Source organism: Sabethes cyaneus, chromosome 3, assembly GCF_943734655.1.
Source record: "Sabethes cyaneus chromosome 3, idSabCyanKW18_F2, whole genome shotgun sequence".
Classification (NCBI taxonomy): domain Eukaryota; kingdom Metazoa; phylum Arthropoda; class Insecta; order Diptera; family Culicidae; genus Sabethes; species Sabethes cyaneus.
In genome coordinates, this window is record NC_071355.1 from 121420456 (window position 1) to 121438269 (window position 17814).

The 17814-nt window shown below is 39.4% G+C and overlaps 1 protein-coding gene across 1 annotated transcript in view; it reads right to left on the bottom strand.

Annotated features, from left to right (window-relative positions):
• Positions 1 to 594: 594 nt before the first annotated feature.
• The window catches only part of LOC128740086 (allatostatin-A receptor-like), a 71039-nt gene continuing 53819 nt past the window's right edge, over positions 595 to 17814 (bottom strand). The window contains exon 5 of the mRNA XM_053835598.1: positions 595 to 717. Within this exon, the coding sequence (XP_053691573.1) occupies positions 595 to 717 (123 nt within the window). The remainder of the gene's footprint in view (positions 718 to 17814) is intronic.

The following is a 17814-nucleotide window of genomic DNA, read 5'->3' on the forward strand; positions in this document are numbered from 1 at the left end:
CTTTGACGCCATGGCATTTTAAAATTTTAAAATGACCGGTAACAAGCTATAGGGTTTATCAGACTTCGTTATAGAGTATGGAGACGACGTGTGTTCTCATCTGACTGAACATTTATTCATTTATCTCCTATTTAAATCTATGGCTGATGCGCAGGTCAGCAATGTGTGTTTGCGTTTTTTTCAAACACGTTCAAGCACGTGTTGACCAAACTTTCCCAGTCACGACGGTCGTAAATAAAGGCATTGCATGCTGTTTAATTGCCAGATCCTTTCCAAAAATTATATGTACGTGGGAATTCCTAAAACTATAAGTACGTGCAGTACACTCTTCAAGATAATTAATTCGACATCGCGATTGAAAACATATTTCCCGAAACCGGTCAGTTTAATAGGTAAACTATCCGTTTTGTAAAAACTATTAGTGTTGTGTCCCGTTCACTACATATAGAATTCAAAATGACCTTCAAAAATAACGAGGGAGGAACGAAAGCAAACGATGCTAAATTGCCATTCAAAACAATACTCAGTATGTAAGCACCAGCTACATGAAAACAACCTGGATGGATATTCGAAACTGGATATGGATTAATTGGCTTACCTCGATTCTGCTGAAGTTCGTCCTATAGGTGTTCCCCTCCATAGACGCGCCAACATACCAACATAAAGTAGTGTTATAAGCGTTAATGGTACAGCATATGAGGATACAAAAAAAGATGTCTGAAATATTAAGGGCAAGAGTTAAGATGAGAAACAAGGTATACAGCCTTAAGGGTTGACGAAAGGATGACGTAGGACTATATCAGATCATTAGATCAAAGACCAATGTAAACTGCATTACTGGCATATGTATGTTTATAAGAATCTGTGAATGCCATTGTTTAAGTGAATGTTTAAAAGAGACGGGCGAAATATTCAAATTCAATTCGTCTTTGAATGCAATGGTGGATTTGAAAATACGTGCACGGGGGTTCATAAGTACAACGCCTGCAACGATTGAGACAAAGAGATTTCTTTTAAAAATCACTTCTGTGCATCATAAAGGTTTAATTTATTATCTAGGTTGGTAAATGATTAGATAACGCGTAAAACAGACCCCAATGTGGTCCCTAGCCTCTTATCTAGCAACTCCTATACCTACCTCCACGTGATACCAGCTGGAATACGAGCAACTTTAGCGTAGATCGGGAAACCAACCCCGGTGGAAATTAAGGTCGTATACCAACAGGAGAAGAGGCACAGTGTGTCTCGACACTGTAAGATGGCAGCCCTATCACGAGACTCGGTAGCGTAAGCCCTAGCACGGATACCTATCTAAACAACAAAATACTTACAACAAGAGTCAAGAAATATCTTCTCGGAATATTCGGCATGGACCAAGGCGACGAAATAAGGACATGGAATGGAGACTTGGTACCTGGAACTGCAGATCGCTAAATTTTGTTGGTGGCGACAGGGTGCTCCTCGATCAGCTAGAACCCGAAAGTTTGACATCGTGGCGCTGCAGGAGATCTGTCGCAAGGGCGAGGAGGTGTGGAGGATCCGTGGCGGCAGAGCCTGATTTTTCCAGAGTGGTGGAGCGACCAACGAGCTGTGAACGGGCTTTGTAGTGTTGGGCAAAATGCAGGATCGCGTAATGGATTGGAAAGCGATCAACGAGAGGATGTGCATGTTGAGGATAAAAGGCCGTTTCTTCAACTACACCATCATAAACGTGCATTGCCCACACGAAGGTAGACCCGACGACGAGAAGGAAGGGTTCTATGCGCAGCTGGAGGCAACGTACAACAGCTGCTCAGCACGGGACATCAAGATCGTCATCGGGGATATGAATGCCCAAATCGGCAGGGAAGCAATTTATAGACCGGTGATCGGGCCCCATAGCCTGCACACCGACACGAATGATAACGACCAGCGATGCATCAATTTGGCGGCTTCCCGAGGCTTGGTAATCAAAAGCACCTTCTTTCCTCACAAAGATATCCACAAGGCCACCTGGAGATCACCTGACCCACGAACCTCGAACCAAATCGACCATATTCTCATCGCGGGCCGGTTTTTCTCGAACATCACCAACGTACGCTCTCTACGGAGTGCGGATATTGACTCGGACCACTACCTAGTAGCAGTACATGTGCACTCAAAACTATCGACGGTTTATACCTCGCGACAAAGTCGCCCTCCTCGGTTAAACATTCGGCAACTAGACAACCCGCGAACTGCCGAAAACTACGCGCGCGTACTGGATGAAGCTCTGCCTTCTTCGGTGGAGATAGATGCTTCGACCCTCAAAAACGCTCGGCCATCAACGAGGCCGCAACCGCGGTGCTAGGTGTGGAAACCTCGAGTGCACGAAATGATTGGTTTGGCAGGGAATGCCAAGAAGCGATAGAGAGGAAAAAGAGCTTGGGAAAACTATCTGAGCATACCCACGAGAGAGAATTTGGCCAAGTATCGACGAGCGAGGAATGAGTTGACCACGATCCTGAGAAGGAAAACGCGCCAGAAGGAGGACAGAGATCGTGAGGAGCTTAAACAACTATTCCGGGCTAATGATACCCGCAAGTTTTACGAGAAGGTGAACCAAGGTGAACTCGCAAGGCCCACACACCAAATCCTGACATGTGTAGGAACGAGGGAGGGGATGCGAGGGAGTACAACGTGCCCACGCATCATATTTTCGTGGATTTCAGAGCAGCATACGATACCGTTGAACGCGAACAGCTATGGCAGATAATGCACGGGTACGGTTTTCCGGACAAACTGACGCGGCTGATCAAAGCTACTCTGGAACGAGTGATGTGCTACGTGCGCGTTTCGGGGACACTCTCAAGCCCTTTCGAATCGCGCAGAGGATTACGGTAGGGAATGGACTGTATGTCCTGTATGTTATTCAATATCGCTATTGAAGGTGCGATCCGGCGAGCGGGCATTGAAACGAGGGGAACGATCTTCAGTAAGAGTAGCCAACTCCTAGCCTTTGCAGACGACCTCGACATCATTACTAGAAACCGTGGGACAGCGGAGGTAATCTACGCCAGACTAAAATCGGAGGCTAGGAGGATAGGGTTACAAATTAATGCGTTGAAAACCAAATATATGGTAGGAAGAGGCTCCCGAGATAGTAACGTTTTCCTCCCACGGACAGTGACTATTGACGGCGATGAGCTGGAAGTGGTTGATGAGTTCGTATATTTGGGATCTCTGGTCACCGCCGACAATAATACGAGTAAGGAGATCCAACGACGCATTCAAGCTGGAAATCGAGCCTACTTTTCCCTTCACAAGACGTTTCGATCAAGGAGCATACGCCGCCGCACAAAGCTGACGATGTACAAAACGCTAATCAGACCGGTAGTCCTCTACGGACTTGAGACAGTAATTTTACTTACGGAAGACATACGTGCACTTGCTGTTTTTGAACGAAAGGTGTTGCGGACTATTTTTGGCGGAGTACAGATGGAAAGCGGAGAGTGGCGGAGACGTATGAATCACAAGCTACAGGCACTGCTTGGAGAGATTCCCATCGTACACCTGGCGAAAGTTGGGAGACTACGGTGGGCCGGCCACGTCACAAGGATGCCGGACGACTGTGTAGTGAAATCCGTTCTCTTCAAGAACCCCACCGGCACCAGGAATAGAGGGGCTCAACGTGCTAGATGGCGTGCCAGGTTGAAGCCGACTTGCGTGTGTCGAGACGCACAACGAATTGGCGACGAGTAGCCCAGGACTGAGTACAATGGAGAGAAATTCTTGATACGGCAAGAGCCACTCCGGCTCTCGGCTGAATAAGTAAATATTATCAAGATATATAGGCTTTGCCCGTCTTCTAATATAGGATACAAATATGAAATATAATACCAAATACAAAATAATATAAAATGCAGAGGTTTTAGTGTACATGTAATCGACCTCTCAGAACAGTGGCGACTCGTCCGCGTGTTCAACCTGTTCATAGGACAGGCAACAAAATACAGACCGACAAAATTGTTTTCATCACTCGTTCATGATTTCGTTTGCACCGACGCATATGCAATACGAATAATTCGGTAAATTATTAGTTTAGTTTACGAAGCTAATGAGCAAACCGTTCAACATGACGTTTGAACATTGCTTTAGAGATCTCAATGCACAAGCACATTATTCCTGGTGTTGATTCTTGATACTGAATTAGCACCAGGAAAAATGTGTTGGTACGAAGGGGATTTGAAAAAAGAGCGCGGTTGGCATGCATTATTCACAAAATTTTCTCATTAACTCGCTCATCTTTAGCATTGAACAACTTACGCATATTGCTCGTGGTGCGTATGGTGTGGGGTTGTGCGCGCATCGCAGTAAGGTGGTTATTCTTGAATTTGGTTCAGTAGGTAAATTGAACGAACAGTTTTCGGTTCGTAGTTAGAATTCAGAGACGAGTTTGCTGGTAAAGTAAACCGTCGTATTCCGTTGTTATTTAAATAATAGCGATAGGCTGGTTCATTGCGCGCGTAGTTAACTCGACGGTGGTCTAGAGTGAATGGCCTTGGTCTCCTTAGAACTATTGTACTCTGGTTAGCACTTTTTCTTGCTTTCGTTGCCACCGTAAGAGCACCACAATAATAAAATTGGTGGACAAGACACAAACACGTATCACTCTTACAACATTTAAGGATAAAAACAATATTAATAAAAATTATTTTTACCTACGAGTCGACCGGTTTCAGGCATTCTAAGCCTATCATCAGGACGATGCCGATGTCCAACTGATTACGTATTGTTTATCTGGTTGTATCCACGTCGAAGAGCGGGAGAAATTGTTAACTTGATCTCACTTTTTTGCCAATCCAAAGAGAGAGGAAATTATTGGTGGATCATCTCCATTCATAAGAGGTTTCTCTGCATTGGCGATATACATTGATTCCCATGCATTTAGCAGTGAAACCTTCTTAATGGTTTTGATTAATTTCGCACTCTCCCAATCTATTGTATGCCGTAATTCTTCACTGTGCGCTGCTACACTAGAGTCACATGATCGGCTGTGCTCCACGGTCTTCCTATGTTCCCTCAGTCTAATTTTGAATTTGCGACGTGTTTGTCCAATGTAGATAGCGGGGCAATCTTGGCATGGAATTTGATATATTCCAGATTGTTCCTCAAGCGGGATTTTGTCTTTGAGGTTGCACAACATTTCCCGTAGAGTGCAGCTGCTTTTGAAGGCTGTCGCAAATCCATGTTGGTGAAGGATGTTTTTGATCGAGTTTGTAATAATTGGATAAAACGGTAGGCTGATCCTAACTTTCTCATCGCTGTCTGGTTGAAGAGTTGTTGCATTCTGTCGGTGTCTTTTCCGTTCATGTTTCCGCAGGATTTTGTTCACAAAGTTGCTGTCATATCCATTCTGTTCGGCGATTTTGTGTATTTTCTCCCTTTCCGCATTAAACTCTTCTTTTTCCAACGGTATATTCAAAGCAGTTGGTTAGCAGTTATCCTGGATTTCAAATAATCGCTGTCGTATCGTCCTCTCTGCAAATTGAGAAAAAGCTAACGTCCACAATCTGGTACCTATTTTCCAGAGTATCCATATCCAGCAGACAGCACAAATCTTTATATTCCGGAAGATTTCCTCTCCACCCCTAATTTCCCACGGCAAATTCAACGAATTTTTTCTGTACCGTTTCCAATTTGTTCATTTATGTTGCATACATTGGCCTCCACACCACACTTGTGAATTCTAATTTTGATCGTACCAGGCTCACATATATAAATTTGATTGTATACGGGTCATCCAGTTCTGTTGCGAATCTTCTTACTACAGCAAATAGTGCAAGACACTCGGAAACCGGAAGGCCTCCTAGTTGGCCTCGAGGTAAGACGCTGGTCTAACAAGCCAGTCGTCGTATGTTCGAATCTCGGCTGGGAGAGGCTGTTAGAGTCAATAGGATCGTAGCACTGACCTCGCGCTGTCCTGTATTCTAACAGCTGGTTGCGAAGTCTGTCGTATAAAAAACAGAAGTACAAATTTCGATAACGGAATTAGCACCCAGGCTTTGCTTTTTACTCGGAAACCAGCGTATTCACGTGATCGTTGAAAGTCAACCCTGCGTCTAGATTGACTCCCAAGTCCTTAATCCTGCTCACTCGTTTGATGCTTTTTCCATCCAAGCTGTAGTCGAATATTAATGGATTTGAGCAGCGTGTAAATGTTATGGTAGCACATTTTTCGTTGTTGATTTGCAACTTGCATGCTGAACAGAAACGCCCAAAAGTTTGCACATCTCTTTGAAGCTTTAAGCAATCTTCCTGCTTTCCCACTGGATAAAAGAGTTTCACACCATCAGCATAAATTAATACGAGGGCATTGTCAATTGTGGTAGGCAATTCATTCATTAGTAGAATGAATAGAAGTGGTCCCAAATGACTGCCTTGCGGAACTCCTGATGTTACATCGTAAAGTTCTGAGTTTGCACCATCTACAGTAACGTTTTGCTTTCTACCGGTCAAGTATCCATGAATCCATGCTATCAACGAGCCACCAATGCCGGCACGTGCCGCAGCACCTCTAGAATTCCAACAACGTTGAAGGCTTTCGTCATATCTGTGTACACACAATCAACTTGATACCCCATTTTCATCCATCCGATCACACGCGTTGTGAACTCACACAAGTTTGTTACCACTGACCGGCGCTTGAAGTATCCATGTTGTGCTGATGATATCCAATTTTCAACTGCTGAATATAACTTGTTATAAACTAGCGCTTCAAAAAGCTTCGGGATTGTGGATAAGAGGTTGAAATAGTAATTAATGACCAGTCCACCGATTATTGTATTGAATATGATTATGCGTAGCTTGACATGTTTCAATAATCTTACTTTAACTCGCTTGTGGCCTTTAAAAGGGCCATTGGTTACAAATAATATTAAAGCCAAAGCACCAAAGCACGTTCATCGCAATTATGGCTTGCCATTCGAATGTCCTTCTCTTTTGATATGAATCAAAACAACAACAGGCACGTCAGTTAGCGGGGTCGATTCACTGTTTCTTGCTCCGAAAAGGTTTTACTAGTTTACTTTCACAGCTTACCGCTTGTTACATAGCAGAAAATATGGCACATACGCAAAATTTTCTTTTTTATTGGTATGAGAATCCCTATCCTCCTTCCACAGGGATGAGGGGTCTAAAACCGTCATAAAATAAATTCATGGCTCCAAAAACACCCACGTGCCGAATTTGGTTCCATTTGCTTGATTAGTTCTCGAGGTATGCGGAAATTTGTATTTCATTTGTATGGGAGCCCCCCTCCTATAGAGTAGAGGGATTTCAATTCAGCATAGAAAAAAATTCTTGCCTTCTGAAACCCTCACATGCCAAATTTGGTTCCATTTGCTTGATTAGTTCTCGAGTTTTGAGGAAATTTGTGTATCATTAGTATAGGAGCTCCCCCTCTTACGCCCTCCGTGAAATTGCTCTCTAACACCCTCTATAAAATTGCTGGTCACTTTGTCTATTCAACGACGTATAAATTGTTTAGTTTCGCTTAGTAGTTTAGTAGTTATTACCATTTGAAATCTTTCATTCAAACGTTACACTTCTATTTTCGTTTTCACAAAGTGCTACCCAGTCCCAGTATAGTAAACAAAGACGTAGTCCTGCGTCAAAATTGCATTTGTTCTGGATTCTTGCTTTACAGTTTTCAGTACTTTGGCACTTACTGGTTACAGACTTAAAACTACAACTTAAATATATATTCAATACGTAAAACTTAGCGTTATGTAACTGCCCAAGTAACATTCTAAGCTTTATGAATGCCTTCAAGAGCGCTGTAAAACAATTTACATAAAACCATAGTCAAAGCATTACCGTCTTCATTGTTTCCACAGAAACGTCATTAAGAGCAAAATCTACCTAGTAGGCCCACCCTTGCAACCCTTGTTCTGGAGAGCATATTTTCGAGGTACTTTAAGAATAAATTAAAAAATAAAGGTAGTATCACAGAGGCATTTAAAGTGACTTGAATAATAAAGGTCTCTTTCATGCCAATTTTCTTGGACGCTTGCTAAATACGAAGTAGACTTGCTAAATACTAAATACTACTTGCTAAGTACTAGAAAAGCCATTCTCGAGAGTAAAAATAAACATTTTCAAATTTCGTTCAGCCTCAATAATTTTTTTAGCAGAATCAACTAAAACAATTTGACAAACAATTTCAATTGAAAAGTTTCCATTTATAGATGGAATGATTTGATGATTTTCGTAGACTTGTAATAAACACCGCTCGGAGCCAAACGGTGCATACCTACACATGTATGCACGGTGTAGTAGATAAGCCTAGTATTAACCTTTAAGTCCCCAACATCAAAAATGATGGTACTTGCAGTTACGCTTTTAGCTCTATCTGCACTTATTTTCATTCGATTTTTATGCAATTAGTCTTAGAAGAACCACATTAGATTGGCCTTTAATGCAAAAATAAGTTCCTAAATTATGGTTTCATTTTCTTTTTTTTTTTGACGTCATAAAAGTAACATGCGAAATAAAACTAGAAATCTGCTTAAAGGGACTTGAACAACTAAAAATTTTTGAAAAAAATCATTATTTCTTATTCCAGATTTTGATTCTGCAGTCTTTTCCTTATTTTGATACTAAATTTGTAATGATCCGACCACGGGAAGTGGCTTGAAAACGATCATACACATAAGCATTCCAGTGCAGCGTGGAACAACTTCGGCGGAATAAAACACCGCTGCTGGAAAACCACGATTTTCAAACTTTATGTACCTTTTTCTCAGAAACTACACAACATATTTGAACAAACTTTTTTTTGTTTTGTTGGTAATAGCTTGGCAAAGACTTTTATAACTTTTGAGGTTTGTAAACGAAATACAGCCAGAGAAAAAATAAAAAGAAGACCAAATTTTATTTTTTCAGCCACGTTTTCTTCTTTTTCGTTTTTCTCAAGCTGTGTTTTATTTACGGGATTGGGTATGGACCCCTTACTCGATAAACAACCCGTTTGGTTCGTCTCGCGAAAAAAGTGAAAAATTAGCAAATCTTCCACCGGATTAATTGTGAAAAAGTGTGTGTCAATCGTGTATCGCTGCTACTATCCCAGGATGGTGAAGGATTGGCCCATGGATGCTGTTATTGCCAATTATTAAAATCATTTGAACGCTGCATTCAATCATAAGCTGAGTATACTCACTGACGAACTGACATGACTCATAGAAGAAAATTCTTCAATATTATCGTCCTATACATTTTGCTTGCACGCTAGCGCCCTCTATTATGCATGTTGCGGAGTAGCTTGCATTTGAAGGGTTTTATACTGTAGGTTTTTTACATTTGCAGGGTTTTATACTGTAGGTTTTTTGCATTTGTATGGTTTTATACTGGAAACTCAAAGCAACACTCGAGCGCCGCTGTGTGGACATGTTGCGAAACATGCTTTTTTGAAAAATAAGTTGTTTTTGAATGGACGATGGAATTAACGCGAGTGTCTCGTCTGTTTGTCTGTGGTATACTCTTTTTATTTACGGGGGGCCGTTCAATATTAACGCATACATATTGTAATTGTAATTTCTATTGATGGTTGATCCACATTTCTATTGTGTTATTGCGATTATTATCTAAAATTTTTCTTTCGTAGGTTAAGTTGTGCGCCTAACAGTTGCGCGCAGCTTTGTTCTGGTTGCTCGCAGTCAAAGTATCTCTTTTACACTCACACGAAATCTCGTAAGAAACTGTCAACGCAAGAGTGATGAGAAAAGCAACAATATTTCTCTCTCGCTCATCAGCTGAATGCTAGGGTAGCTTGCTTCGTGTTTGTCCGTTCAAACATGGACCAATTTTTTACAAACGCAATCAGCATTTAAATTTTATCATTTTCGGTTAACGTAAGACATTGTAACTGTGTTGTTTGTAAGTCTGTACGTAATTGAACAAAACAAATGTTATCTAAGCAAAGAATAAGAGCAAAACATAGAAAACTTACACGTGCTTACTCTGTCAATAATACATGATTTACCTTTGCGCACAACTATATAAAGCTGAAAAACGAAATATTTTCTCGGGAAGCACAATACCTGACTCACTGCGAATATGCATTGTGTTCGCGGGATCGTGTTGGTTCGAAAGGTTTCGAAAAATATCGCCCTTGTATCGTAAATATCGTTAATTTTGATCACTAAAAATAACGTACTTAAACGTTATATTTCAAGTACCAGTAGTACTTACGCAATAATTGTATTGTGAAACTGAATTGTTATTTATGCAACTTTTTACAAATTAAATGCAATAATAAAAGCACAACAGCATATGCGTTATAAACGAATAAAACGTATAGTTACGTTTTATTTCAATAATACGCATATTCGCAGTGAGTCAGGTAAAACAATAGCAATTTTGGTCAGCTGGAATTTTGAACCTACATGATAGTACAGACAGTTTATATTTTTATTACTGTTTTTTTTTTCAATAATTTTTGTGCGAGATATCGGGTTCCTATTTGATGTTGTTACTAAAATAATTAAGCAAAGGAAATTACACCAGTTTTATTAAATGATCTGTTTTTCTAAACTGGCCCGGCGATAATCATAATTTTTTGACTGATAATTATCAGTAAACTGACATAAATTTATTTTATTCTAACTTTTTTACGAATGTGAGTTCTTTCGTTGCAAATAATTCACATAAGATTAACGTAATATTCACGTATCAGTCAATGCAAGTTTATTTAAGCGAATTGAAAACATGATTACAAAAGCTCGTGACTTTTAATTTTATTGCTCAGAATTCGCTAATTGACGACCAACATTTGAAAGAGGCGGATGGGCCAACTGTCAGACAGAACGAGCGAGAGTTATTTTTTGCTGGAGCAGCATAGGAAAATTAACTCTCACTCGTTCTGTTTGACAGTTGGCTTGTCCGCCCCTTTCAAATGTTGGTCGACAATTATAAACTGAGTAATTAAGCCAAGTAGCTGGTAGCACTGACGAACTGACATGACACATAGAAGAAAATCCTTTAAAAACCATCGTCCTACACATTTTGCTTGCACACTAGCGCTCTCTGTTATGCATGTTGCGGAGTAGCTTGCATTTGCAGGGCTTTATATTGTAGGTTTTTTACATTTGCAGGATTTTGTACTGCAGGTTTTGACGTAGGACTACGTCTTACGGCAAGTTTTGAGATAGGGTGTCATTCCAAAAAATCGAAAAATGCGAGCGTCACGAAAAATGAAAGGTTTTGAGCGCTAATAGCTCAGCGGTTTTCCGATCGATTTTCAACATTCTTACACCAATCGATCGGAAAATCTTCTAAGAATTGATCCAAATGAAGAAAAGTATGGATTCTTGATGTTGAACTATTGAAAAATTGAAAATAAAGAACCTATATTTTACCAGAATTCTCGCTTCGTGATTGGTTGGAAGATTCTTTACGATGATCTAAACCTATACCAATTTGATATCTGTGCTTGGGAAGTAAGCCAAAACAAGTGACGAAGTTTCCTTATTTCAGCAATATTTCTTAACACGGCGGTTGAAACTAGACCATTTTGATGTCCTTGCTTGGGAAGTACGCCAGAAAGAGTGACAAAGCCCCCTCGTGCCAACAGATTTCTTACGAACGCGATTAAACCTAGTCCAATTTGATGTCTGTGTTAGGGAAGTGTGCCAGAAAAAATGACACTAGTTCGTTGTCCCAACAGATCGCAAATTCTTTACTGCGAGACGATTAAACCTCGGCGAATTTGATATCTGTGTTGGAAAAATGTGCTACAGCTGTAGTGTTCGGTTATAATACGACTCTGTATGAATACGCATGCTTGCCGTTTCGTTAGAAGTGTAGTGAAAAGATGTGCTGTTGATAAAATAGAATTGAACTGGTAAAATCCCTTCAACGTGGGGGAACCATGGATAATAAAAACAATCTTTAATTTCAGTAAGGTAGCAGGAAATCAATAGTTTGTGTTCTTGATTTTGTTAAATTGTATTGAAATGCACAATCTTTTGAGAATTGAACGTATGCAATGTTACTACTATGATAAATGTTACATACAACGCATGCAGCATGTATATATGTTGCATATAGTATGTATACATGAAGAATCGAATGATAGGACTTTTGCTACACACACATGCAAGACGTCTGTTAGGCACACATTGCGTCTTTTCCTATTCGATGCAGCTAAAACGCGTTGAATAAAATGATCATTTTTTCTAAAATTATTTATACATTCGAAACAATTAATGTTTAAGTCAACCAAGAAATGTATCCCGATATATATGTTCACATTTAGCAACTAATATTTCAGTGAATTAGCATTATTGTGCGCGCATTCCCTTACTGGACACGACGGTTGATACAGTCGTGTTTCTGAACGGTCGTAAAAAGGGTCGTTTTTAGCTTTTGACAGATAAAATGTCAAATTGTATCATCATCGCTGTTTCATTATTGGAACCAATCGAGCAAAGTAAATAAACCTAGGAATTACCGTTCTATTAGAAGAAACGGAATGAAATTCAGCATGAAATGAATTTGTATTTTCAACGCCGGTTTGCCGAAATTTCATAGTGAATAAAGCGTTGTTTATCCTTCATTATCCAAACAAGCAATAACGTTCGTATTCGAAAACAATTTGTTTAATGCTTTTGTATGATTAACACGAAGTCACGATTAAGGTTGCGACAGAAACGCAATGAGCCTGTGTTGCCAGTTATGGCGATAAAACATTACGAACTGTGTTGCCAATTTAGTCATTTTTTTACCTTTGGAACGTTTGAAACAGTACCTGAACTCCCCTCGGAATCCATCGATCAAGTAAATGCACAATAAATCGGTGACCCAAAAATACGATTTTCGGGTGTAGCATGCCGCATAGGCCAAGTTCGAAACAATTGAATGTAGCATTGATTTTGGTATAATTTATTGTTTTCTTGGCCGAAAGCAATCGCTGGTTATAGATATTTGGTCAGGTTTATCCCGCTAACATAGTTAATAGTTAAATTTTTGATAAATTCTACCGCGTTTTAGCTTGTTTGTTGAAAATAGATTTGTTATTTAGTAAACAGATATGTTACCTTGCTATACATATAACGCAAATAGTAATTTCTGTTTTCAATGAAAAAATTAAATTATTTAAAAAATCACGCCCTTTCCAACCCTTACAGTTTATATGGAGCTGTCACTTTTGCCTGCCCAACAGCTCTTCAATACATATGCACTCTGCAAACACCCTATTACAAGCATGAATACATGCTACTATCATTACAAAGAGACTTATGTAGTCCTGCGTCACCTATATATGCGGTCGTGTCCTGTACACAACCCCTCTGATTTTTTTTTTACATTTGCATGGTTTTATACTGGAAACTCGAAGCAACACTCGAGCGCCGCAGTGTGACCATGTTGCGAAATATGCTTTTTTGAAAAATAAGTGGTTTTTGAATAGACGATGGAATTAACGCGAGTGTCTCGTCTGTTTGTCTGTGCTGGTAGGCAGCCATGTTTTCGATGCCAACATGTTAGCGTTACTATGTGTATAGCCTTGCGGATAGAAATCGTGAGCCAATTTTAAAGTCAAAAGCGGAGCCAATCGTGTTTCAAAATTCAAAATGATGGAGCAATCTTAAACATATTTTATTTTCATAGAACTATTCATTTTCGATATGATTCATTTTGACTTTATTGTTATCTTAATTAAAAAACTTTAATATTACGACGCTTTATTGTATTTGATCATTTCGAAAAGATCATCACAGGATCATACCCACTGTTAAAATGAATACTATAAGTGCATTACATGTATATTATTTACCAATCGAAATATACGGATACAAATCTTTTGATTCGCAGACTGTACTATTACACACATTGATTTCGAATTAATGCAATGTTTACAATAAATAATCACGCTTTGCACTATATAGCAACACTCCCTACTGCCGGATGTTTGGAGTTCAATTTGCTATAAATAGTAACAATCTATACTGCCGGTGGAAGCATAACTGTCCCATGTTACATTTTGTCATTTTCGACATTTTGTTGTCAAACGTTATAATTATATATGTATTTTTATAATATGAATCGAAAACAAGGTGTTTATACTAGAAAAACTCGTAAAAATTTGAAGACAATTTGTCCCACTGAAAAAATGGACGCATATATGTCTCACTGCATATACCTTTTCATATAAAATGTTTTCAAGTTGTATACAAAATTGAGTGAAGTTTTTCAACATTATCTCAAAGGGGACAAATAATAACATCAAAACTAAATAATTTTAGAAAAATCAGTTTTTCAACTTTGAGTGCGATTTTCTCATTTTCGTGTTTTGTAACATGGGACAGATATGCTTCCAGCAGCAGTATAACACTATGCTTAGGCCCAGCCATGCTCTGACTGCTGGTTTATTTTATTTTATTTTATTTTATTTTATTTTATTTTATTTTATTCAACTTCAACGGACTGAGTCTTCTTGAAGTGTATCTGTGGGAAAAGCCGATTTGAGTTGACAACTTTAACATCATTCTCAAATCGGCATAAAAACCCAGATTTATAAACATAGATTAAAAAGATAGTCATCGTCATATACAATTACAAACATACATTGTCAACTATAAATTTCACAAACTTAACCTAGAATATCACACTGAAGTATTTTTTATTTGAAGTGGTCTGATGACTGATGAAAATCGAACAGGTGGTAAACACTATTAAATATTCTACATATTTCCTGAACTGGCTCATGCTTTCCGTACATAGTGCGGTGGAATACTAGAAGGAAAAATTCTCGGGTTTCTCAGAGGTCTTGATGCAATATTTACGTTCAGCATTGATAAAATTTCTGGCGCGTCAATTTCACTTTTTAGCAGCTTGGCAGCGAAAACAGCTCTCGATATATCCCTCTTTTTAAGCAAGGTGTCGATATTTATCAGTTTACACCTATTTTCGTACGGTGGAAGATTTGATGGATCAGACCATGGAAGGAATCATAATGCATGCCTAACAAATCTTCGTTGCACAGCTTCAATTCTTGAAATCCAGAGACGTGTGTATGGGCTCCATACAACTGAGGCCGTGTCCAGAATGGATCGCACTAAGGGACGATTCAAATATGACGTTCACCAAATTTCTGCTTTTTTAGACCCCCCCTCCCCCCTCTGTCCGATTGTGTCACAAAACTCAACCTCCCCCCCCTTTGGACGTCACACAAACCTAAAATATAAATAAAATAGCTTAATCTTTTGAGAAGTAGTGTAAGATTAAAAAATCATAGAAAATAACAGTCGCGTATTTTCTCGAAAAAAAGAAATTTAAATTTTCTTGATTTTTCCGGATAAACTGATTTTAAAGTTATTTTTTTAACGAAATTATAAAAAGATTCCACGTTTTGCTAACTTTCTCCATCCAGAGAGTAGACTTTTACTGATTTTTTTACAGATTTTTTTTATCGAATTGCTGTATGTAATTTTATTAGTAAAAAATATTTAAATAGGCACGATTAATGAATTGCGAACAAAGACTCTAACAAGCTTCAATTGCAAATCGTCACAAATCAATGAAGAAATGAAGTTTTAGTGTCAACTGAAGAGCACCACTCCGCTTTAAAACAGCTTCAATCTGCATCGGCGAGGCAGGTTTCACTACATCGTGACGACAGCTTTTAAAGTTTATTTTGTACTTGTCTATCAAATATTTAGGAAAAGGCTAGAAACTTTGATTGCAAATGAACTGAATATGATTTACATATATCCTTTAATGTAACGCATGGTATAATTAATATAGCGTAAAATAGGCAAATCGTGCCCGACTTTCGGCGCCGTCAGCTGAAACAAGTACCAGCTTGAAAGATTCTGTTCAACAAATGAAACAAGTCGCTTTTTGAGTGAAGAGAAGGTAAGAGAGATTCAGCTTCATTTATTTGTTTCGACGATGTCGGGTCTCTTGCGATCTTCTGAAGTAAGATAAGTTCGAAAATCGAAATAAATCGATGAGTTTTTGTAGCCTTTTTCTGAGAATAAATTTTCTTCGACGGATGTCACATTTGCCTAGACCCCCTTCCCGCCTCTGTCACAACCTGTCACAAAATTAACACCCCCCTCCCCCCCATAAGCAGTGGACGTCATTATTGAATGATCCCTAAGGAAAAATAGAGGGCGCGTAGATAGTACGGGTCACAGAAATCCTTAGCTAAGCGCATGATAAACCCCAAGTTTCGGTTTGCTTTGGATATAATACTGGAATAGTGGTTTTGAAAGGTGAGCTTGGAATCCATTTCCACTCCCAGGTCTTTTACGTTAGCGACACGCTGAAGAAGAGATTCGTCGATCCTATAATCATACATGATTGGGGTTTTACTTCTAGTGATCACCTTCATCACTGAACATTTGTTAACGCTTATAGTAAGGTTGTTCAAGCGACACCAGTCCGCAAATCGGTCAACTAAGTCTTGTAGTTGTTTGCAGTCCTCTACAGATCGTACAACAAGGAAAATTTTCAGATCATCCGCATATAGTAGTTTGCATCCCGGTGGAATAACGACACAAACGGCATTGAAGTAAATTATGAAAAGTAATGGTCCCAAATTGCTTCCCTGTGGGACGCCGGACTTGTTGAATTGAAATTGAACGATTCGGTAGAACCTAGCTTCACTGATAGGCTGCGGATCGTCAGATATGTCTGGAGCCAGCAGACGTTGGAAGCCCCTAGCCTGTTGAGTTTCCGTAACAGTAATTGGTGGTCGATGCGATCGAAGGCAGCCTTAAGATCAGTATATACTGTATCAATTTGAGCAGCACTCTCCATATGACGAAGACAGAATGAGCTAAACTGCAACAGGTTTGTGTTAATAGAGCGTTTTGGGAAAAAGCCATGTTGTTCCATCGAAATGTATGACTTCACTTTGCTGAATAGAAGAAGCTCATACACAAGAATCTCCAGTAATTTAGAGCCGGCACATAGAGATGTAATTCCCCTGTAATTTTCAACGTTGCGTTTTTCTCCTTTTTTAAATACTGGAAAAATAAAAGATTTTTTCCAGCACTCTGGGAACTTATTTTGTTGAACAGACATGTTGCAAATTAGTAGCAGAGGTCTATAGAGCGCGTCAACACATTTCTTCAAAACTACTGATGGTATTCCATCAGGACCTACGCTAGATGATGTTTTTAGCTTCGTAAGAGCAGTCATGATGTCTGATTCACAGCATTCAATAGAGCCAATGTAAAATATATTTTCTGGAACATTACGCATCGCTTCATCGATTTGGGAAGGCGTGGCCGTGGTTGAACTAAACACGCTTGAAAAGTGCCTCGCAAACAGGTCACAGGTAGTCTGTTGGTTGTCAGATTCACACTTTCCAAGAAACATACTTGACGGCAGTCCTATATGTTAACGCTTTTCATTCACGAACGACCAAAAACGTTTCGAGTTTTTTCTCAGTCCGTCTTGCACGCGCTTAACGTAGCGGGAATAAAGATAACGATTGTACGTACGATACTCGTTGCTTGCATGAGAGAAATCATGGTTTGTCACAGGATTACGCCTATTTGTATATTTTCGCAAGGCAGCCGATCTTTTACGCTTTAAAATCCGAAGTCTAGAGTCAGACCATGGCGGCTTCATGCGCGGCCACGAAATTGGTACGTGTAGATCAAAAAAACTCTTAAGCATCATATTAAAGTGATCAACTGAAAAGCTCTCAAGTACAGTCCAGTCTACAGTGCACAGCGATTGATTTAACGCAGAAAAGTCAGCTTTACTGAAATTGAATTCATTCGACACTGCGAAAGGTTCATACAATGCTGGCAGTGAAATGCGAAGTTTTAGCAGAAGCGG